The sequence below is a fragment of the Muscardinus avellanarius genome, assembly GCF_963383645.1.
Source record: "Muscardinus avellanarius genome assembly, chromosome: 19".
Taxonomy (NCBI): Eukaryota; Metazoa; Chordata; class Mammalia; order Rodentia; family Gliridae; genus Muscardinus; species Muscardinus avellanarius.
Genome location: NC_137805.1, coordinates 42,014,388 through 42,038,035, shown reverse-complemented (window position 1 = coordinate 42,038,035; position 23,648 = coordinate 42,014,388). Strand labels below are relative to the sequence as shown.

The window sequence follows — 23,648 nt, the reverse complement described above, 5'->3', positions numbered from 1 at the left end:
TTTAGGCTCTCTGCAACTTAGTGAGAACCTGTTTCAAAAATAAAGGATAAAGCTGGGCATGGTGGCGCACACTTATAATCCCAGTATTTGGGAGGCTGAGACAAGAGGATCGCCATTCTCAGACAGCCTCAGCTACTTAGGTAGGCCCTTTGCAACTCAGAAAGACCCTGTTTCAAAATAAAGAATAAAAAATAGCGCTGGGGGTGTAGCTCAGAAGTAAAATGCCCCTGGGCTCCATCCCCAGTCCCGCAAAAAAAAAAAAAAAAAAAAAAAAATAGGACTGGAAATGTAGCTTGGAGGTAGATACCCTTGGGTTCCATCCCCAGTGCCACAAAAACAAAACAAAAATACATACATACATACATACATACATACATACATACATACACACACACACAATAGGGTTTGGTGGTGTAGCTCAGGTAGAATGCTCCTGGGTTCCATCCCCAGTTCCGCAAAAAAAAAAAAAAAAAAAAAAAAAAAAGGTCTATTTATTTTTTTCTTCCCCAAGAGGAGCTTGTTAACTTGAATTAATCTGTACTTGGAATATGTATTGGAAGTTTTTGAGTAGGGCCCTCTTTGTACCCTCCAGTGTGAGAAGGTTACCAATCCTTGATCTCTAAGTGTTTAAATTACTAGCTGCCAGCTGGGCGTGGTGACGCATGTCTGTGATCCCAGTACTTGGGGAGGCTGAGATAGGAGGATTGCAGGTTTGGGGATAGCCTACGCAACATATCTCAGTAACCAACCTAGCAAAAAACAAAAATAAAAGGGCTGGGAGTGTAGCTCAGAAGTAGAATGCTCCTGGGTTCAATTCTAGTACTACTAGTTCAATTCAAATACTAGTACTACCAAGGGGGGGAGTACTAGTTGTACTAGCTGCTATTATTAAAATTTAAAATTTTGGAGGAGAGATTTGGGTTCAAAACTAGGACTTTCATTTCTTTTATGCTTTATGAGTTTTGTGGCTTCCGTCTTTCCTTCCTCCTTTCTTTTTTTTTTTTTTTTGGTACTAGGGATGGAACCCAGTGACATTCTACCTTCACGCTACACCCCAAGCTCTTTTTATTTTTTTATTTTGAAACAGGTTTGCAAACTTGCTAAGGCTGGCCTTGAACCTGCTATCTAAGTACAGTGTGTGCTATTGTGTCTGACACTTTTTTTTCTCTCTCTCCTCTTTGTGTGTGTGTGTGTGTGTGTGTGTGTGTGTGTGTGTGTGTGTGTGTGGTACTTGGAATTGAACCCAGAGGCATTCTACTTCTGAGCTATATCCCCAGACCTATTTTATCTTTTTTTTGGGGGGGGGGGCTGGAGATGGAACCCAGGGGCATTTGACCTCCAAACTACACCTCTTGCCCTACTTTTTTATTCTTTATTTTGAAACAGGGTTTCACTGAGTTGCGGAAAGCCTCAACTAACTTGCTGAGGCTGGCCATGAACCTGCAGTCCTTCTGTCTCAGCTTCCTAAGTAGAGGGGAAAAAACCCCTAATAATTTGTTCATATATTTGCATTTTTTTTTTTGGTTTGGTGGTACTGGGGATGGAACCCAGGGGCTTTCTACCACTGGGCTACATTCCCAGACCTATTTTTTTTTTTTTTTATTTTGTTTTGGAACCAGGGTCTCACTAAGTTGCTGAGAACCTCACTAAATAGCCAAGGCTGGCTTCAAACCTGTGTGATCCTTCTGTCTCAGCCTCCCAAGTACTGAGATTACAAGCATATGCCACCATGCCCAGCTCATATATTTGCATTTTAATTGTCTGTTCCTTTGTCCTAAGTGTAGGAGGTTAAGAAGTATCATATACACACAAACACACCTTTTTTTTTTTTTTTTTTTTTTTAGTGGTACTGGGGAAATCATATCTGCAGTCCTTTTTATTTTTTATTTTTATTTTTGGTAGTACTGGGGGTGGAACCCAGGGGCTTTCTACCTCTGGCTATACTCCCAGACCTATTTTATACTTTATTTGGAAACAGGGTCTCACTAAGTTGCTGAGACCCTCCCTAAGTAGCAGAGGCTGGCTTCGAACCTGTGTGATTCTCCTGTGTCAGCCTCCCAAGAGCGGGGATTACAAGCGTGCACCACCACGCCCGGCTTGCTGTCCTTTTGATTTATTAAAAATTTTTTTTCTTTTTAGGGAGGGACTGGGATTGAACCTAGAGGCATTCTACCTCTGAGCTACACCCCAGCTAGATTTTATTTGAAAACAGGGTCTCACTAGATTGCTAAGACCCTTGCTAAATTGCCGAGGCTGGCTTTGAACCTGTGATTTTCCTGTTTCATCCTCCCAAATACTGAAATTACAAGCATCTACCACTGTGCCCGGCTCGCTCTCTGTCTCTGTCTAAGTGTGTGTGTGTGTGTGTGTGTGTGTGTGTGTGTGTGTGTGTTTTGCAGTACCGGGGATGGAACCCAGGGGCATTCTACCTCTGAGCTACACCCCAGCCCTATTTTTTATTCTTTTATTTTGAAACAGGGTCTCATTGAGTTGCAAAGGGCCTCACTGAGTAGCTGAGGCTGGACGCAAATGGTGATCCTCCGGTCTCAGCCTCCCGAATGCTGGGGTTACGAGTGTTTGCCACCATACCCGGTCAGCTCTATTTTTAAACTTTGAAACGGGATCTCTAACTTGCCCAGGCTAGACCTCGAGCTTGTGATCCTCTTGCCTCAGCCTCCCAAGTAGCTGGGATTACAGGTGTGTGCTGCTGCTCCTTGCTCATCCTCCCTTTGAATTCTGTCATTGGCGAAAGGACAAATGTGTAGGGTCTTTATGGTACAAATTATTTGGGGATTCTCCTATACACAGTAAGTCAGATGAATTGGTGACATTCTACATAAATAACTTAAACTTTTTCTTGCATTATTTCCAAGCTTCCACTAGCCAGGTATTTGGCTGGAGTAATTTAGCTGTCACTGCTTTTGATACAGCAATTCTAGTGAATAGTCACTCGTTTTAACATGTCAACAGCATAGTGATGGAAAAATGTAATTGGTACAATTAAAGAAAATTATTTCATGTCAACTGTGAATAACACTGTCAGGAACAAGGGAGCTCTTTTGTTAGATGGGATATTTTAAAAAACAAAACTGATTGAAGTGGAAAATGTTTCCTCCTAAGCAAACAACCTCCAGAACTGTAATAATGCTTTTAGGTTACACTTGTTTTAAAGCTGCTTTTAGTCCTTCCTCTAAGCAGCCCATTAGTTCCTAATGGAGAGTTATTTTCGTTTCTTTCTATTGTACATTTTGGCTATAAAGTTTGGTCTTACAAATACAAACTTAACAATTTTCTACTTTAGAGTTGGGTTCAGAGAGAAGGTAGTTTAGCTGGAAGGGTTATGGAAACTAAGAAAGTACAGATTTTCTTGTGGCAGGACATTGGAGACAAATCTGCATTTGGGTTTTGGTGTTGCTATCTTCCTTCCTTCCTTCCTTCCTCCCTTCTTCCTTTCCTCCCTCCCTCCCTTCTTGCCTTCCCAGCTTGTCACAGTTACTTAACCTGCTTTAGCCTCAGTTTCCTCATTTGAAAAGCATTGATGATGCCAGTCATTCAGGATGGAAAGCATCCTGATTCCTGGCCCCTGCTGGCATTTAACAAACACTTACTGTCAGATGAATTTATACCCTGCATATCTCAGTCATCTGGAAGTACTTCACATTTCTATAGTAAGTATTCATTAAAGGGCGGACAAATAAATGCATGCGTTTCAGTTTCTAATAAAAGATAGAATGAAGCAATCAAGTTCACTTTGAAGTGTTAAGTGGAGCATATATGTTTTCCTCCTCCTGCAGTTTGGCTAGAAGCGTTTCATGTGAACACGTGACTCGTGAATGACTGGAATCTGGTGGGGAGCATGTGGGGCTTTCCACTTCCGGCAGAGGAGGTCTGATCTGCCTTCCCCTTTTCCTTCAGGATCAGGTCATCCAGCTGATGAACACCATCTTCAGCAAGAAGAACTTTGAGTCGCTGTCAGAAGCCTTCAGTGTGGCTTCCGCTGCTGCTGCGCTCTCCCAAAATCGCTACCATGTGCCAGTTGTGGTTGTGCCTGAGGGCTCTGCTTCCGACACTCACGAACAGGCTCTCCTGCGGGTATGACCTCCATGCCCAAGATATGCCACTCTGATGCCACTCCTAGGGCAAGGCTCCCAGAAATCTGCAGGTTATGTTTTACAGCCAGCTGGATCCCTCATGAGGATTCATGAAATGTCAGGCAAGCAAGGCCTATTCTGCTTATCATAGAGATGGGAACATGACCACTGGGGAACTCGTCACAGACCCTTGCAAATCTGCCCAAAATAATCTTTTTTTTTTTTTTTTGTGGTACTGGGGTTCCTATGAAACCCTTCTACCTCCAGGCTACACTCCCAGACCTATTTTTTATATTTTTATTTGGAAACAGGGTCTCTTAAGCCAGCCTTGCTGGCTTCAATCTTCCTGTTTCGGCCTCCCAAGCGTGGGGATTTTAAGCATGCGCCACCACGCCCAGCTCAAAAAAGTCTTTTTAATAGTAAAGGCTGTCAATAAATTAAATGCAAGGAAATTGTATTCTAGGTCCTTTTTTAAATTTGTGTGTGTGTGTGTGTGGGGGGGTACTGGGCATTCTACCTCTGAGCTACACCCCCAGCCCTATTTTGTATGCTTTTTTTTTTTTTTTTTTTTTTTTTAACAACAGGGTCTAGTTGTTGAGGGTTTCTAAGTAGCTGAGGCTGGCCGTGAATCTGCAGTCATCCTATTTGGGTCTCCTAAATGCACTGTGCCACTGCCCCCAGCTTATTTCTAGGTCCTTAACTCCAGATGTTTTCTTTTCTTCTTCTTCTTCTTCTTCCCCATACTGGGGATTGAATCCAGTGACTTACTTTTAAGCTACATCTCCCCCTATTTTATTCATTCATTTATTCATTTTGTAGTACTGGGGATGGAACCCCAGGGGCATTCTACCTCTGATTGATACCCCGCAGTCCTATTAGTTACCTTTTATTTTGAAATAGGGTTTCACCTAGTTGCAGAGGGCCTCACTAAGTAGCTGAGGCTGGCTGTAAACTGCAGTCCTCCTGCCTCACCCTCCCGAATGCTGGGATTGCAAGCATGTGCCACTACACCCGGCTTCTATTTTTTTATATTTCATTTTTTAAATTATTATTATTTTTTTGGTGGTACTGGAGTTCTTGGAAGCCCTTCTACCTCCGGGCTACACTCCCAGACCTATTTTTGTATTTTTCTTAATTTAGAAACAGGGTCTCTTAAGCCAGCGCGGCTGGCTTTGAACCTGCGCGATCCTCCTGTCTCTGCCTCCTAAGCGCGGGGATTACAAGTGTGCGCCACCACGCCCGGCTCTATTTTATTTTTAAACAGGTTCCCTCTAAGTTGTTGAGGGCTTTGCTAAATTGCTAAGGCTGGCCTCAAACCTATAATCCACCTTCTAAGTACTAGGATTACGAACATGCATCAGCACGCCTTGCCAGATGCTTCTAAAGTATATGTCCCAGTGCCAGAATTTTCTATTTTCCAAATACATTGTTTTAACACAGCTGTTTTAAATTCTCAAGTAATTCTTGTGCTTATAGTTAAAATAACTAGATCTCTTCTTCCCTGGTGCTGATGATCAAGAATCTTTTTTCCTCTTCATAGCGCAGCACTCCCTCACACTCAGCAGTGAGCATAGACTTTTCTTTTGTGTTTTTAAATTTTGTTTTTTAAGCAGAGAAAATGCACAAATCTTGAATATGCCTAGAAATTTCACCTCAAATGAAGCATTTTGTTAATATTGTTTGGAAGCCAATGGTAAAATAAGATCTTCATAGAAATTAGCATTTTGTTTATGTCTAATATTGGAGTTCTTCCCTGGACGACAGTACCATATATCCCAAAAGTTCTTTTGTGGCCCTTGCACACATTTTCCTGAGGAAGTGGCCTGTACTTCAAAATTGCCCATCCTGTCTCTGCATATAACTTATGTTCCCTTATAGAGTATGATGAGAAATAACCTGATTAATATAAATACTCTGGAGAGAAGGCTGAGAGAACAAAGTGGGAAAAGTATATATTACTTACATATAATTATATTTTATAGATAGATACTGTAGTAGAATGAATAGAACAGGGGATCAGAAAAAAGGAACTAATTTGGTACTAGTCATTTTCTGTCTTGCGCTCTAAAACTGTTGGGCAAGATTGTCTTTAGGGTCCTCTCCAGCTCTCGCATTCAGTACTCTCCTGCTCCTGATTGAATCGTGCTTTTCTTGTTGGATCTCTGGTGGGCAGCAGAGCAGAGGTCAAGGGAGATTCCTAAAGTGGACGCTGGTTCTGCCGAGTCTTCTTCCTATAGATAAAGCACCCTAGCAATGAAGTCTCTACCCCTAAACCTCCACTGCTATTGATTTGTTCGTCTGTCTTTTGTCTCTAGTTGCAAGTCACCAACGTCCTGTCCCAGCCCCTGACTCAGGCCACTGTTAAACTAGAGCATGCGAAGTCTGTCGCCTCCAGAGCCACCGTGCTCCAGAGGACGCCCTTCTCCCCTGTGGGGTGAGTCGATGCATTAAGTGTTCTTGCTAGGCACCAAACTTTGTTTTGAAAAGTTAGCCTGCAGCCAGTGTATTACCAAGATCATAAAACCAAATTTGCCAAAATTCAATAAAACCCTATAGTTCAGTTTAAGAAAAGGAGGGTTTTTTGTTTTTTGTTTGTGATTTTTGCAGTACTGGGGATGGAAACCAGGGGCATTCTACCTCTGAGCTACACTTCCAGCCTATTTTTTTATTCTTTATTTTGAAACAGGGTCTAAGTTGTGGAAGGCCTAGCTGAAGCTGGCCGAGAACCTTTGATCCTTCTGTCTTAGCCTCCCAAGTACCAGGATTACAAGCGTGCACCACCATTCCTGGCTCTAGAAAAGGATTTTTAAAACTAAAAGGATTTTGGTTTGCCGGACATGGTGGTGCATGCCTATAATCCCAGTAGTTGGGAGGCTGAGACAGGAAGATCATATAGGTTCGAAGCCAGTCTCAACTACATAGTGAGGCTCCAAAAAAAAGACTAAAAAATAGTAGCTGAGGGTGTAGTTCAGAGGTACAATGCCTTTGGGTTCCATCCCCAGTACTGGGGGAAAAAGAAAAAATAGGTCTGGGAGTATAGGCCGGAGGTAGAAAGCCCCTGGGTTCCATCCCAAGTACCACACAAAAAAATAAATACATAAAAATAAATAATTTTGATTTTACTCTGTGTATTTCTGGTTGATTCTGTCTTGTGATATGAATGGCTACTTTAAAATTTAATATATTTTTCTCTTATGCATGAGTACTACATTCATAATAAGAAAAAATCAGAATAGCACAAAAAAGATATATATGAATCACCCATAATTGTACCACCCAGGGATAACTACTGCTAACATTTTACAATCTTTTTGTCAATCTTTTTTCTATGCATATAAATACATTTTTAAGATTGAATTAGAATTATGCTTTCTCTGTAACAATGTGTCATGAACATTTATTTCCCCAGAGAATTAAGTATTCTATAATATTTTTTTTCCTTCTTCTTTTTGGGATTGAATCCAGGGGCATTCTACCTTCAGGCTATGCCTTAGCCCTATATATATATTTTTTTTTTTTTAATTTTTTTTTCAAAATAGGATCTCAGCCAGGCGTGGTGATACGTGCCTGTAATCCCAGTCCTTGGGAGGCAGAGGAGAAGATTGCACATTGGAGGACAGTCTTAGCAACTTAGCCAGACTCTCAGCAACCTTGCAAGATCCTTCTTCAAAACCCAAAAAGGGGATGGGCTTTGGGTATAGCTCTGAGGTACAATGGCTGTGGGTCTAATCCGCAGTACTGCGAGCGAGCGAGAGAGGAGAAGAGAAAGAGAAAGAAAGGAAAGAAAGAAAGAACAGGGCCTCCCTAAGTTGCTGAAGGTCTTGCTAAATGCTGAGGTTACCCTCAAACCTATGGCCCTTCTTGTGTCTCGTTCTCTTCACTACTAGGATTACAGGTGTGTGCTATTGCGTCTCACTTTTTTTTCTCTTTAAAATAAAAATTAAAGCCAGCTGTGGTGGCAAATGTTTGTAATTTCAGAACTTGGGAGGTTTAGACAGGAGGATCGCCGGTTGGCAGCCAGCTTCAGCTACTTATTGAGGCCTTGCTTCAAAATAAAGAATAAAAAAATAGGGCTGAGGTTGTGGCTCAGAGGTAGAATGTTCCATCCCTGGTACCACAAAGAATTTTTTTTATATTTTTATTTTTTTGGTAGTACTGGAGTTCCTGGAAACCCTTCTACCTCTGGGCTATACTCCCAGACCTATTTTATATTTTTATTTGGAAACAGGTTCTCTTAAGCCAGCGAGGCTGGCTTCGGACCTGCGCGATCCTCCTGTCTCTGCCTCCCAAGCGCAGGGATTACAAGCATGTGCCACTATGCCCAGCACAAAAAATTTTTTTAATAAAATGAAATAAAAATTATATTCTTTTTATAGAAAGTGAGATATACATCCTTTGGGGGAAATTCACAAAACAGGAAAATGTTACCCAAAAATGATTCACAGTTATATTACCTTACACCAATGCCTTTGAACATTTTAAATTATTTTCTTCTGTGGGTTTCTTTGTTAAATGTATTTGGGGGGCCGAGTGTGGTGGCATACTCTTTTAATCTCAGTATTTGGAGGCTGAGGAAGGAGGATTGCAGGCTTGAGGACAGACTCAGCAACTTAGTGAGGCCCTCTGCAACTTAGTGAGACCCTGTTTCAAAATGTAAAGAAAGAATAAAATTGGGCTAGGAGTGTAGCTTGGAAGTAGAATGACCCTGTTCCATCCCCAGTACCATAAAAAAAAAAAAGTAACTGGAGGTGGAGTGGTACAGCTTAGTGGTACAGCTTAGTGGTATAGTACTTGCCTTTCAGTGCTCAAGGCCCTGGGCTCCATCCTCAGCAGTGAAAAATAAACAAAATGTAATTAGGAGCATGCTATAGTTTTAGCTGTTTTGCATTAAATTGTAGGAAGCTACCAGAGGGAGGTAGAAGTCTAAAGGTTAGAAGAAAAAAAGGAAAACTGAAAATTTAGTCTAGAAACTGAGAAGAAACAAAGCTGAAATCGAGGTGAGGAGATGATCGTGGACGGTGCTGCTGTTTGTGCGCACGCTACAACCCACGTGAGCAGGAGCTTGCTCGTGACGGGTGGGAAGGTGAAAAGTTGAAGTGTGGTGTAGGAGATGTGTAGATCCTCTGTTACATTCATGACTCTCCTATGTGACTTTTTTTTATATATATATTTTGATTTGGAAACAAGATCTAAGTTGCTGAGGGCCTTACTAAGCTGCTGGGGCTGGCTTTGAATCTGTATTCCTCCTGTCTCAGCCTCCCAAGTACTGGGATTACAAGTGTGCGCCACCACGCCCTGCTCCTGTGTGACTTCTTGCTAACCCCGATGTCTTTTCTAACAGGGAGAGTTTTGAACTAAACTTCGCGAATGTCAAGTTTTCCAGTGGTTATTATGACTTTTCTGTCAAAGTGGAAGGTGACAGCCGTTACATTGCCAACACTGTAGAGGTAGGTGCTTGTTTCCTCACCCATTGCCATGTCTCATAGCCAGAGAATTGACTGAGATGCACAGCACTCATCATCTAGTGCATTGGCTTCTCTGATCTTGCTTAGCGTGACCATGTGAAGAGAGAGGTTTGCACTGTGCTGTTTGACAGTGTCGTCCAAGGTAGTAAATCAAGAACCTGATCAGAGAACGTTTTCTTTTGCTAGTCATTAGTTTTCTATTGCAAGTTTATGTTACTGTCTTTTTTCTTTTCTTTTTGGTGCTGGGGGTTGAATCTAGGGCCTCACACATGTCTTACTGACCTACCCTGGCATGAGTGTCTTACATGAAATTTAGGAAATAGAAAAATAAAAGTCACTCACAATTCTGCTGAGACATAAGTAGCCTTAAAATGTGTTGTGTGGTAGGTTTGGTAGGTTTAGAAAAGCGCTAGATGTCAATTAGGTGGTGAAAAGCATCATGTGACGTGTATATACACTGTAATGAGGTGCTCTGGGGAAAGCACCGAAGAAAACCAATAATCTTCCATAATGCATTGTGTTGCAGACGTTTAGCTAACTCCAGTTGGGAAGAATACCCAAGTAGCTTTAAGGACAGAAAACTAAGTCTCAATTATCTGATGCTCTGTGGGAAGGAGATATTTTGCAATGGTGTTTTTCCCAGCTAATGGAAGTTTACGCCTACAGACACCGTGGCTTTCGTTTTAACATTTGTAGATATAAGTTTATTGAAGATGAATTACAGATTTTCATACTTAAGTCTGGAGTATGGTTGAACACTCTCTTCCTCTGAGGTCATCGGAATGCTTTGCTAAATCCCTCTAGGTGAGGAGCACAGTCCTGTGTGTTCTTTCTTGCATTTTTTCACTCTAGCAACAACCCTCAGGTGGGTGGAGTTGTCTTCATTTCATAGATGATGGTTAAAGGGATAATGTGTCCAGGGTCATTCCAGTGATGGTGGGTACATCTCCTGTACAATACCAGTTTAGTGTGCCCTGGTGAATATAGAGCCAGCCTTAGAGGCTGCAGGGCTGTGTGCATGCATTCCTAGCAGTTGCCTGTTTGTTTGCTTATTGAGATTGGATCTTCCTGTGTTGCCCAGGCTGGCCTCAAAGCTCAAGCAGTTCTCCTGCCTCAACCTCCCAAGTAGCTGGGCTTCAGTTGTGCTCCCACTGGTTCTGGCCTGCCTATTTACTTATTTATTTATTTTGGCAGTGCTAGGGATTGAACTCAGGGTCATTCTACCTCTGATCTAACCCAACAGTCCTTTTTTATTTTTATTTGGAAACAAGGTCTTGCTAAATTGTTGAGAGCCTGACCAAGTTGCTGAGGTTGACTTTTTTTTTTTTTAAATTTTTTTATTGAACATAAATGGTATACATTTAAACTATACTTGGTGCCCTCTCTCCCCTCCTGCCCCTGTTTTCCCTTCCCCCCTCCCAACAATAATTGTCCCGGGTAACCATGCCATATTCATAATTTTACACATATTCGGATGTGGACCCTCATTAATCAAGTTCAACCTTCCTGCTCCTCTATCCACTCAGGCTTTGCTGGTATTTCCCCTCCATTATCTGGGGTCCCACTGGTATCCTCTAGGTTCCCTAGTTTGGGCATATTAGAGGAAACATATGTACCTTCTCCTTCTGTGCTTGGCTGGTCTCACTTAACATAATGCTCTCCAGGACTTTCCATCTTCTTGCAAATGTTATGATTTTGTTCTTCTTTATTGCTGAGTAGAATTCCATTGTGTGTATTTCCCAGAGTTCTGCAATCCATTCATCTGTTGATGGGGACCTGGGTTGGTTCCATATTTTGGCTATTACGAATTGTGCTGCTGTGAACATAGGTATGCATATGTTGCTATAGTTCTCTGAATTCTGAGGTTGACTTTGAACTTGTGATCCTCCTATCTCAGCCTGCCGGGTACTGGGATTATAGGAATGCGCCGCCACACCTGGCTTGACCTTTTTGTAATGCTATTTTCTCCTTTCTCTTCCACCACTTTCAGCTGTCATCTCTCAATGTTTCAGCTACTTTTTCTGCAGCACCTACTTGTCTGCATCATTGTGGTTTTTTTGCTTGGAGTGGTACAGTACTTTTCCAGAAATATTAAATGTGTGCTATTTGCGATGACTATCTCCTTTGTTTTTCAGATGTCTTTTAATTTTGTTTTCATTTTGAAAAAATTAATCTTTATAAAATTTGCAAATATAGTAAGTAGAATTCCTATATATACTTTACCCAGTTTCTCCAAATGTTAACATCTTATATAACTATAATAGAATTAGTGCCAGGGAATTATATTGATATAATACTATTAACTAGTCTACAGAGGCTAACACAGGTTTGCCACTTGTGTCTTTCTAGCGCCCCTTCCCTAGTGCGTGAGGCGACCTAGGCTCACGTTCCTTTTGTTGTCCTGTCCCTTGAGTTTCCTCTAATATAACATCTCTTTGTTTTTATGAATTTGACGCTTCTGAAGAGGGCTAGCCAGTTACTTTATAGAATTTCTTTCCATCGCAGTTTGCCTCATATTTCCTCATGATTAAATTGAGGTTATACTTTAGCAAAAATACTCCCAAAGTGATTTTCTGTCCTCCTCAGTGCATCACATTAAGAAGTATATGAGGGACATGGTGGCACATGCCTGTAATTCCAGTATTTGGGAGGCTCAGGCAGAAGGATCGCAGGTTTGAGGCTAGCCTCAGCAATTTAGCGAGATACTCTTTCAAATTAAAAAATAAGAGGGCTGAGACATAGCTCAGAGGTAGAATGGCCTTGAGTTCAAGTCCCAGTATTACCAATAAATAAGAAGTATATGATGAGGGCTGGGCATATAATTCAGTTTTAGAACACCTATTGAGCATGCACAAACCCTGGGTTCATCACTAGCATAATATAAAAGTTGAGGTGGGAAGAAGTATGACATTGATATGCTTAATTGCTGGCCATGTTAACTTTGATCACTTGGCAAGGTGATATTTGCTAGGTTTTAAATGGAAGCTTCTGTTGTTCTGCTTTGTAACGATGTGTTGTAAGTAGTGATACTTTGAGACTGCGAATATTCTGATGTTCTTATCTATAGCATTACTGTGGCATTTGTCAGAAAGTGCTGTTCTCTCTTGTTCTTTCTACTCTTATTTATTGGACTTCGATGGTAAGAGCAAAATACCCTTTTTCTTTTATTTTTTTATACAACTATTTATATATTTTTATTTACTTTTTTTTGGGTGGTACTGGGGTTCCTGGAAGCCCTTCTACCTCCAGGCTACACTCCCAGACCTATTTTATTTTTGGAACCAGGGTCTCTTAAGCCAGCGCGCTGGCTTCGAACCTGCGCAATCCTCCTGTCTCCGCCTCCCAAGGGCAGGGATTACAAGCGTGCACCACCATGCCCGGTGGTATGCAAATATTTATCATTATAATAAATATACTTAGCCAGGCGTGGTGGCGCACATTTGTAATCCCAGCACTTGGGATACTGAGACAGGAGGATCACAGGTTTGCGGTTAGCCTCAGCTACTTAGTGAGGCCCTCTGCAACTTAGTGAGACCCTATTTTAAAATAAAGAATTAAAAATAGGGTTGGGAGTGTGGCTTGGAGGTAAAATGCCCCTGGGTTCTATCCCCAGTACCACAAAAAGTAAAAATAAATATACTTATTGTTTGTAATATATAACTTATGTTTATAATAACATATAATTTATACATATACACATCATATGTGATATATAATTTGTTTATAATAACAATGAGGTTTATTGCTCCTGTTATCCTAGTTTGCCTTGGCGAGCTCATCAACTTGGCTTCTTTAACACTCACTTTCTTTTAATGAAGAGTCAGCAGCTAGCAGGTGTGACCTTTTCAAAAATAGGACACTATTTAACATAGGTAGATTAAGCGTTTGTGGTAAAGTTTGGCAGAAAGGAATATGTTTTCTGGAATTCTAGTCACTCTGTCTCATGTCTGACCTTTTGGGCATAAGATGTCTGATCATAGTCCATTCACTAGCATAAAATTTGGACAGAAACTACAGAACCATGAACCTTTAAGTCCAGATTCTTTTAATGTGCATTTTCTTCATTGGGACGCCTTACTTGTAACCTTGAAGGTTAAATAAAAAGCTCTGCTTTCCTGCAGCCTCTTCCTTCCACCTCCCCACCCTGGAAGCAGTGCCGGCTCCACGAGGGCCCTTGCTCACAGTTGCTCCTAGGCCTCCTTCTGTTCACCAGTTCATCTCCAGGCCCGCTTACCCGCCTGCGTGGCCTCTCTGCGAGCCCTTTGTCGCCTCATTAGTTATTGCCAGATTGCTCTTTCTTCATATTCTCACCAATATTTGGCATTAGTTTAAAAAATCTGATAGGAAAATGGCGTCTTTGTTATTTTAATCTTTTTTCTTGGTTCCTAGTGCAATAAAACATTTGTTCTTGTTTTTATTGGCCATTTAGGTTTTCTTTCCTGTGAATTGTCATGCATCTTTTGCTTGTTTTCTTTGTTTCTTTATCTTCTTATCATTGGTTTTTAGAAGTGATACACATTCTAGATATTGATACTTAGGTATAAGCATCAGGTATCTTCTAGCGTTACTTCATAGCATCTTTTATACACAAACACTTTTTTTGTGTGTGTGGTACTGGGGGTGGAACTGGTGAGCTACACCCACAGCCCTATTTTTTTTTTTTATTTTTTTTATTTTTGAAACAGAATGTCACTGAGTTGCAGAGGGCCTCGCTAAGTAGCTGAGACTGTTCGTGAGCCACCATCCTCCAGCCTCCACCTCCCGAATGCTGGGTTTACAAGCATGCATAACCATGTCCAGCCCACAAAACCTTAGTTTTAATGAAGCTTAATTTTTTTGTATCTTTAAAAAATTTTGTGCTTCCTCAAGGTTATAAAAGGATCCTCCAATGTGTGGTGTTTTTTCTCCTTAGATTTAGGGCTTCAGTCTTTTGAAGTTTAGTTTTTTTTTTTTTTTTTTTTTTTTTGCTATAGTATTTTATACCCTGTCTATAATTGTATTTATTGCATGGTTTTATCAGATCGTGTGTGTGTGTGTGTGTGTGTGTGTGTGTGTGTGTGTGTTATTAAGGATTGAACCTAGGGGCATTCTAACTCTGAGCTATACCTCCAGCCTTTTTTTAATTTTTATTTTATGGTACTGGAGATTGAACCCAGGAATGTTCTAACCTCTGAGCTACACCCCCAGCCTAATTTTAGTTCTTATTTTGAAACAGGATCTCACTAAATTGGAGAGGGCCTCACTAAGTTGCTGAGGCTAGTTTCTAACCTGCAATCCTGTCTTAGCCTTCCGAGTACTAGGATTACAAGCATGTACCACCACTTCTGGCAAGGGTGTGTGTGTGTGTGTGTGTGTGTGTGTGTGTGTGTGTGTGTGTGTGTGTGAGACAGACAGACAGACTAGGAGTTGAACCTAAAGGTATTCTATCTCCTAGGTACACCCTCAGCCCTATTTAATTTTTTATTTGGAAAGAGTCTTGCTAAGTTGACGCGAACTTTATATGGAAACTGACTTCGGACCTGTAATCCTCTTGTTTCAGCCTCCCAGGTATTGGGATGACAGGCATGTGCCACCATACCTGGCCAAGGTTTTACTTTTGATGACAAAATTTTTTTATTTCTTTGTTTTGTTGCTAGTATTTTAGGTGATATATTTAAGAAACCATTGCTTTAATCCAAGATTTTTTACTTTTAGCTTTTACACTTAGGTTTGTGATAGTTTTGAATTAATGTTTGTGTATGTTACAAGGTAGGGATCCAACCTCCTCCTTTTACAGGTGTCTATCCAGTTGTCCTAGCTCCATTTTTTAAAAGACTGTTCTTTCCCCACTGAATTGTCTCCACATTATTGTCAGAACTCAATTGACTATAAACGTTGAGAGTTAATTTCTCAACTCAAAATTCTATCCCATTAGTTTGTATTTTTGTCCTTATGCCAGTACCACACTGTCTTGATTACTGTAACAGCTTGGCTTTTTGTAACATCAAATCTGGTGTTTGTCCAAGTGTTTCTGTGGTTGTTAGGAAAATTAAGTACTAAACAGCAGAAATGTCTAATAGCTGTTGTTCATGCAATGATAATAAGACCCTCTTGAAGCCATTTGCTGCTTTTTTCCTTCCTGGTGATGGGGTAAACACTAAGAAAATCTCCCTCTTCATCACATTAGAGAGCGAGAGTGCGTGTGTGCAGGCCCTAACTGCCACATAGGCGACTTTGTGATCTCAGGAACATTTACACTTACTCCTCGGAGCGACTCAGTGGTCCTATGTGCTCCACCACTGGCCAGAGTGCATTAGTGCTTGTTGGTGTGGCAGCGTGTGATAGCACTCGTCGACACTGGAATGACTGTCAGGGAAGCATGGGTTTTGGAAGCTTTCATTAGCATTAACCGCCCCTAATGCACCATCATGTTTGACAGCAATAAGCTAAACAGGGCATTATTACTCCCAGCAGAAAGACTGCATTTCCTGACATTAAAACAATTTTGAGATGTATATAGCACACAGCACAGGCAAAGAAAGGACTAGCCTGATCCTATGTGAAGCAGTCTTAGCTACATATAAAGTGGAGAAACAAGTCCCCTCCCGTTAGGAAAACTAACCCTACAGTGTTGGTTTGAAAGAAGCATCAGCTAAGCAATGGGCCCGTACACTGAGCTCTATGTGGTGCTGGGGGTGAGCCCAGTCACATGCTGCCAGTCAGCTGTATCCCCTGTTATGTTTTATTCTGGGACAGGTTCTTGCTAATTGGCCAGGGCAGCCTCAAACTTGTGATCCTTTTGCCTACCATAACTGGGATTACAGGAGCGTGCCACCGTGCCTAGCTCTACACCAAATTCTTTAAAACAGGGCTTTGAGCAGGGTGTGGTGGTGCACACTTGTAATCCCAGTACATGGAAGGCTGAGACAGGAGGATTGCAGGTTTACTGCCAGCCTCAGCTAATTAGTGAGGCCCTCTGCAACTTAGTGACACCCTGTCTCAAAGAATAAAAAATAGGGCTAGGGGTGTAGCTCAGAGGTAGAATGACCCTGTGTTCAATCCTCAGTACCACCAAAATAATGATCATGCTGCTGCTGCTGCTGCTGCTTGGAAAAAAGTTTCAGTGACCTGGGCACACTGGCACACCTGTAATCCCAGTGACTCAGGAGGCTGAGGAGGAGGATCTCAACTTGAGGACAGGCTTGGAAACTTAGGAAGACCCTGTCCCAAAATAAAAATAAGAACTGGAAATGCACCTTAGTGGTGAACCTCTGGGTTCACTCCAAAAATGATAATAGCTGTGGTTTATATTGCTCAGCTTGCTTTAAAAGAGTGGCATAAAAATGCTTTTGAGTGTTTCAGGAGATCTGTTGATAGTGAGATTTGGGGAGTAGAAGGATTTATTTCAAGCTATTCTATATTCATAAAAGGCCTTACACTATTTCTAGGCAGCAAAGAAAGCTCTCTTATGGAGACTTAAAACAAGTGAAAACAAACCAGCAGTGGCCGCTGCTGTCTGCCTTGTTTGTGTCCTTCCTGTCTGTCTGGGCTGAGTGCCTGTGAGGTCCTCAGAACAAACATGTGGCGTGAGCCTGCTGAGCAGCCCCGGAGGCCACATCACTGCTGCAGGTGGGGGTCCAAGCGAGGACCCGGCCGCTGGTGGCCTCCGTGTCATTCTGCCTGGGGCACACCGAAAAGCCAAACAGTTCTCTAGTCACTGGAGACCCGCCCTTTTATTTATTTTTTTTTATTTTATTTATTTATTTTTTTTGGTGGTACTGGGAATGGAACCCTTCTACCTTCGGGCTACACCCCCAGACCTATTTTTTATTCTTTATTTTGAAAAGGGCTCACTGAGTTGCAAAGGGCCTCACTAAGTAGCTGAGGCTGGCTTTGAACTTTATTGATCCTCCTGTCTCAGCCTCCCAAATGCTGGGATTACAAGCGTGCACAACCATGCTCGGCCTGGTAATATGTCTTTTATATTCAATTTTTCTTTTTCAGAAAAAAAACAACACCGTATTCAGCTTGATAACTGGAGCTGTTGTCACAAAGTATTTATTATGGCGGCAGGAGGGTAGACTGCTAAAAAGGATTGCTTGATAGCTGTCTTTATGCTTTCTAAATTTTTCTTCTTTGCCTCTGGCATTTTAGAAAAATACTGACTTTATCCTTCAATTATTTGCCCAGACCTCTGTCTCTGCTCCATGACCCTGACATATACTAGACCAGTGGATTTGGCGAGGTTTTCCTCAAGCATTACACTAAAGTCTGATACTTGCGACTTTCATAGATGTATTTGCACATAAAAGTGCCTATTTAATTTGCACATTTAGACTTAGATTTTAACTAAGAGTTTTTCCACAAATAGATTTTTTTAACATGTTTTCTTTCTTTTGGATATTTATTTAATTCAATATTTGGATTTCTTATTTACTGACATCAGGTAGCTCCTCTTTATGGAAATACTTATAAGAGACATAGAGAATTCAAAATCAAGATGGTTTGTGCTTATTATAAGCTGAGTCTCGGTTTACTTCCACGCAGTGTTTCTCAGCGTGTCCGTCGGAGGCTGTGCTTCGTGCCGTCCTTCCTCCAGGCCTCTGGCTGAGGAGCACACTCACTCTCAAAGCTTCTCTTCTGCTCACATTCCCTTGGCTAGACGAGTCACGTGCTGTGCCTGACTCTACGGGGGCTGGGGAGTAAAAGAATCACACGAGAGCAGAATGAGAAGTACTTATGAACTCCCAATAACTACCTTCGCGTCCTGGGTTTCCATGGGCAGAGTTACAGTGCTCCTTGCAACGCCCGACATGCTGGTGGGAAGCTGGACAACAAGCTTCCTAAACACGTGGATTTTGCCTGCCTGAGCTTGAATATTGACTATATCATTAACCCGTCCTCTCATTTTGAGAAAGCTTAATCTCTGATCTTTAAGATTAAATGACATTGTCTTCACAAGGCCAGTGCCTTTCACATAGTAAGCACTCAATGAATCTTAGCTATCATTAGAATTGAATGGTGTGCAAGTGTGTGTGCATGCACGCGTGCGTGCGTGCGTGCGTGCGTGTGTGTGTGTGTGTAAATGTTTACTGGGAATTGAAGCCATGAGTACTCTACCACTGAGTTACACCCTCAGTCTTTTTGCAGTACTGGAGATGGAACCCAGGGGCATTGTACTTCCGAGCTACACCCCCAGCCCTGTTTTTTAGGTTTTTTTAGTTTTTTTTTTTTTTAACTTTTGAAACAGGGTCTCACTAGTTGGAAAGGGCCTCGATGAGTAGCTGGGGCTGTCCACAAACTGTGATCATCCGGCCTCTGCCTCCCGAATGCTGGGATTACAAGCGTGTGCCACCATGCCCGGTACCCTCAGTCTTTTTATTATTATTAATTTTGAAATGGATTCTCACTATGTTGCCAAAGCTGGCCTCAAACTTGCCTAGAGCCGGGCATGGTGGCACATGCTTGTAATCTCAGCATTTGGGAGGCTGAGATAGGAGGATCGCAGTTTGCAGACAGCCTCAGCAAGTTATTGAGGCCCTTTGCAACTCAGAGAGACCCTGTTTCAAAATAAAGAATAAAAAATCGGGCTGGGGGTGTAGCTCAAAGGAAGAATGCCCCTGTGTTTCGTTCTCAGTATCTATCTGTCTTCTCTCTCCTCTCTCTCTAACACACACACACACACACACACACACACACACACGCCTTGATTTAGTTTCTCAAGTACTGGAATTATAGGTGTGTGCTACCTTGCCCAGCTGGGTGCTTATTGATTATTTAAAGGTTATAGTTAGGAATTTCTTATGTATGTATGTACGTGTGTGTGTATGTCTGTGTGTTCCTTGGGATGAAACCCAGGGGCATTCTACTTCCAAGATACACCCTCAGCCCTATTTTTCATTCTTTATTTTGAAAGAGGGTCTCTCTAAGTTGCAGAGAGCCTCACCAAGTAGCTGAGGGTGTCCACGAACCCTGATCCTCCTGTCTCAGCCTCCCAAGTACTGGGATTACAAGTATTAGTCACCATGTCCAGCTCCCCTTATATATTTTACAGGATACATGGAAAAGGCCTATTATTTTTCTTCTTGTCCTTTTCTCTTTAGGATATATTATCATCGAACCAAAGCCAGAGAAGAAGAGATAGAGTTGGGGAGTTGCTTTTTAGGCCTTAGAATGGGAGAGGTGGAAAGACTATTTTGCTGGGTCAGATTTATATGATCCTTAAAGATTTCTATCCATATCCTCAGTGCCCCCCCAAAAATGGACTTCTGGGCCGGGTGTGGAGGCACATGCTTGTAATCCCAGTGCTTGGGAGGCTGAGACAGGAGGATCACACAGGTTCAAAGCCAGCCTCAGCTACTTAGGCTCTCAGCAACTTAGTGAGACCTTGTTTCCAAATAAAGTATAAAAAAAAAAGGTCTGGGAGTATAGCCTGGAGGTAGAAAAGCCCCTGGGTTCCAACTCCCGGAACTACAAAAAAAAAAAAGGACTTCTGTTGTAGAATTTATTTTATTTGGAAACAGGGTCTTGCTAAACTGATGAGTCTCACTACTTGCTGGCACTATCCTTGAACCTACAATCCTACTGTCTCAGTCTTCTAAGTACTGGGATTACAAATGTGGGCCACCACGCCCAGCCTAGAATTTCTTTTAATGCCTTTTTTAAGAGTGGAAGACTTTGGATATACATGTGATTCCATGTATAAGCACCAGTTGACTTGGTAATTGTCTTCTATGTTTTGGTCTAGCTCAGAGTTAAGATCTCCACTGAAGTTGGCATCACAAATGTTGATCTGTCTACTGTGGATAAGGATCAGAGCATCGCACCCAAAACCACCCGGTAGGTGAGATGCCACATAGGCTTAGGGTGTCCCCAGGCTCCAGAGCTGAGAAAAACACACATACCTTGGGCATTGCCTCCAGATGGCATTTCTGTGTCAACAGTGATCCATCCTGCATCCCAGATTCAAGAGGCTGGATTCCAGTGGTACTTGCTGCAGGGATTCTACTTGGCATCTGAGCAGGTCTGGGGGTTGTCTGTATACCAGCCTGCAGGCAAACTCTTTATTACCAGTCCACATTGAGACTAGAGATTACCTCAGAATGGAAGTCTGAGTCAGTCTCAGCTCTGCCACCAGGCACACTGTTTATTCAGATGACAGGTTTTAATAACAAGACTTTCTCAACGAAGAATGAGCTGCATTAATTTACCTATTGGTGCACTTGCCTTATCTGCACAGTCATGAGTTTGCTTCTTGTGGCCTCATGGCAGCCCTCTCTGGCCTGGAGTGGATTTGGAATCATTTGAAAGCCTCAGGTCATTAGAACTGAAATGGTGATACCTGGCACTAGGGGTGGTTCCCTTTCCCATGTCTGTGGCAGGCATTACTGGGTATTTGTTTCCTCTGAATTCACTCTAGCCTTCAGTAATCATTGACACCTGATGGGAGTTGGGCAGAAGGCTGTCTGAAGCCCATTGTCAGCCCTCCCCAGATCCTGGTGGGGAGGTGGTACTCATCTAAATCTCTGAGAATAGCTGAGTCCCAGTTTAATCAGCTGGGTGGCTGGAGAGTGTAGGATGGTAGGTGAACCCTCCAGGCCATCTTCAGGATGGGATGTTAGCCAGAGCCTGGAACCCAGTGTTCATTCTTTAAGTCAAGGTAGAGTGGCCTTTCTCTGGCTTGGTTATCATCATAGTGATACAGGAGAGAAGAGCACTATGAGAATCTACTGAAGTAATATCTGTGAGGGCATTTTGCAAAATTTAATTTTCTATATAAAGAGTTGCTCTTCATGAATAAATATAAATTAAAAGTATAAAATAAAGTTGGGTGTGAGCTCTGTAACCACTTGGCTTGTTTACCTCTGGCTTTCTTGCCCTAAAATCCCAGAGGTAGCTCAGAGAACAGTTTTTCTCATCAAATCTGTCTTTTGAGAAAAAGACTTGAAACCCAATTTTAGGGCAGAAAAATAAATTCAAACAGTATCCAGGAAAAAATATAGCAAAAAAGAAAAGAAAAATCTCCAAGACCCCTTTCTTCCTTTGCCTCTCCCTTCCCCCCCTTGTCCTCCAGCCTCACTCGAGCTGTTGCGTCAGTCCATGACCGTCTCCTGCAGGCTTGCCAGCCCGGCTCTCAGCCTGCCCTTGGCCTGCAGGGCTCCACCAGTGTCTGACTTGCTTGAGCTGAGAGTCTAGGTCTTTGAAGTGAACACCTACAGGTGCCAGCATCTACGGGGAGCCTTTTCTCCAAACCCAGATGGAACTTTTCTCTATGCTTTCCGCAGTCCTGGCTTAGGGGCTGGGGGTGTGGCTTACTGATGGAGCACTTGTATGCGAGGCCCTGAGGTCAGTACTAGCACTGCAGAAAACAAAATAGAACAACAACAAACTCTCTTCCAGTCCTGGCTTTATCAGTCCTCTCCGTCCGCAGGCCACAGGCATTTCTCCACATCTGTCTGCCCACCACAAAAGTGGTCTGAGGAGAGGGTTTAGGTGGTGGGGTGAAGTATGTATTCTTGCCTGTTCTCATCCTGGCTAGAGACTCACTGTGTCGTGTCTCTCAGGGTGACCTACCCGGCCAAGGCCAAGGGCACATTCGTCGCCGACAGCCACCAGAACTTCGCCTTGTTCTTCCAGCTGGTGGATGTGAACACTGGAGCTGAACTCACCCCGCACCAGGTGAGGCAGAAGCCCAGACCGCGCGGGGGGCCTGAAACATGACTGCACGCTGGAGCAGTGGCGTGCTCTGGCAGGAGAAAATGTCAGGCTCTCCCACATGAGGCTCTAAATCTCATATGCACCTTGGGGGTGATTGGATCCAGAGGCTTTCTACCTCAGAACTACACCCCAGCCCTATTTTATTTTTCATTTTGAAACAGGGTCTCACTAAATTACTACGTAAGGGTCTCACAAAAGTTGCTGAGGCTGACTGGCCTCAAACTGTGATCTTTCTGTCTCGGTCTCCCAAGTACTGGATTATAGGTGTATACCACTATTCCCAATGGATGCACTTCTTTTTTCTTTTTTAACAGATTAGATGGTATTGAGAAGATGTATTTAAGGCAGATTAGCATTTGAGCTTTTAGATTTTTTTTTTTTTTTTTTTTTTTGGTGGTTCTGGGGTTCCTGGAAACTCCTCTACCTCCGTGCTACACTCCCAGACCCATTTTATACTTTTTATTTGGAAACTCTCTTAAGCCAGCACAGTTAGCTTCGAACCTGGCGATCCTCCTGTCTCCGCCTCCCAAGCGCGGGATTATGAGCGTGTGCCACCACTCCCAGCCAAGAATTTTTTTTATTTAAAAAAATAAAGGGAAGCCGGGCATGGTGGCGCACGCGCTTCTAATCCCCGCACTTGGGTGGCGGAGACAGGAGTATCACGCAGGTTCAAAGCCAACCGTGCTGGCTTAAGAGACCCTGTTTCCAAATAAAAATATAAAAAATAGGTCTGGGAATGTAGCCCGGAGGTAGAAGGGCTTCCAGGAACCCCAGCACCACAAAAAAATAAATAAACAAACAAATAAATAAAGAGAATATTGAGATAATTTTGAAGAAAGGAAAACCCAGGCAGAAGATGCAAAGCATTTTTTGTTCATATGTAAAATGAAAATTATTATTCAAAAAATTTTCAAACCTTATATTCTTTCTACGGGAACTCAGTATGTCCCCTCATGCTTAGACTTCTCCATACTCTTGCCTTTTTCATCTGGATTGGGAAGAACTCATGGCCCTGCCACATACATGGTTAAGTGTGTGTAGAGGAAAATTCAGATAGATGAATGCTTAGAGGCAGCAAAGAACCAGGCTTGGTAGCACATGCCTATCCCAGTACTTGGGAGACTGAGATAGGAGGATTGCAAGTTCGAGCAAGCCTCAGCAAGTAGTGAGATTCTCAGCAAACTAGTGAGATCCTGTTTCACAATGAAAAGATTAAAAAAAAACTTGGGGTTTATCTCGGAACCAGAACGAACCTGGGCTTAATCCCCAGGAACTAACATGCACACACGCATTCATGCCAAGAAATAAGGGGAGCTTATGGGCCTGGTTTCAGTGCTCTGTACTGGTGCTTCAGCAAGAACCAGCAGACTGTCTGTGCCGAGAGGTCACTTCAGAG

The 23,648-nt window shown here is 42.4% G+C and overlaps 1 protein-coding gene across 1 annotated transcript in view; it reads left to right on the top strand.

Moving 5' to 3' along the window:
- Positions 1-23,648, top strand: part of RPN2 (ribophorin II) — a gene marked incomplete at both ends in the record, with an annotated part of 36,026 nt that overhangs the window by 959 nt on the left and 11,419 nt on the right. Inside the window, 5 exons of the mRNA XM_080716818.1 lie at positions 3,916-4,092; positions 6,407-6,525; positions 9,433-9,538; positions 20,283-20,374; positions 22,099-22,213. Of these exons, the coding sequence (XP_080572944.1) occupies positions 3,916-4,092; positions 6,407-6,525; positions 9,433-9,538; positions 20,283-20,374; positions 22,099-22,213 (609 nt within the window). The remainder of the gene's footprint in view (positions 1-3,915; positions 4,093-6,406; positions 6,526-9,432; positions 9,539-20,282; positions 20,375-22,098; positions 22,214-23,648) is intronic.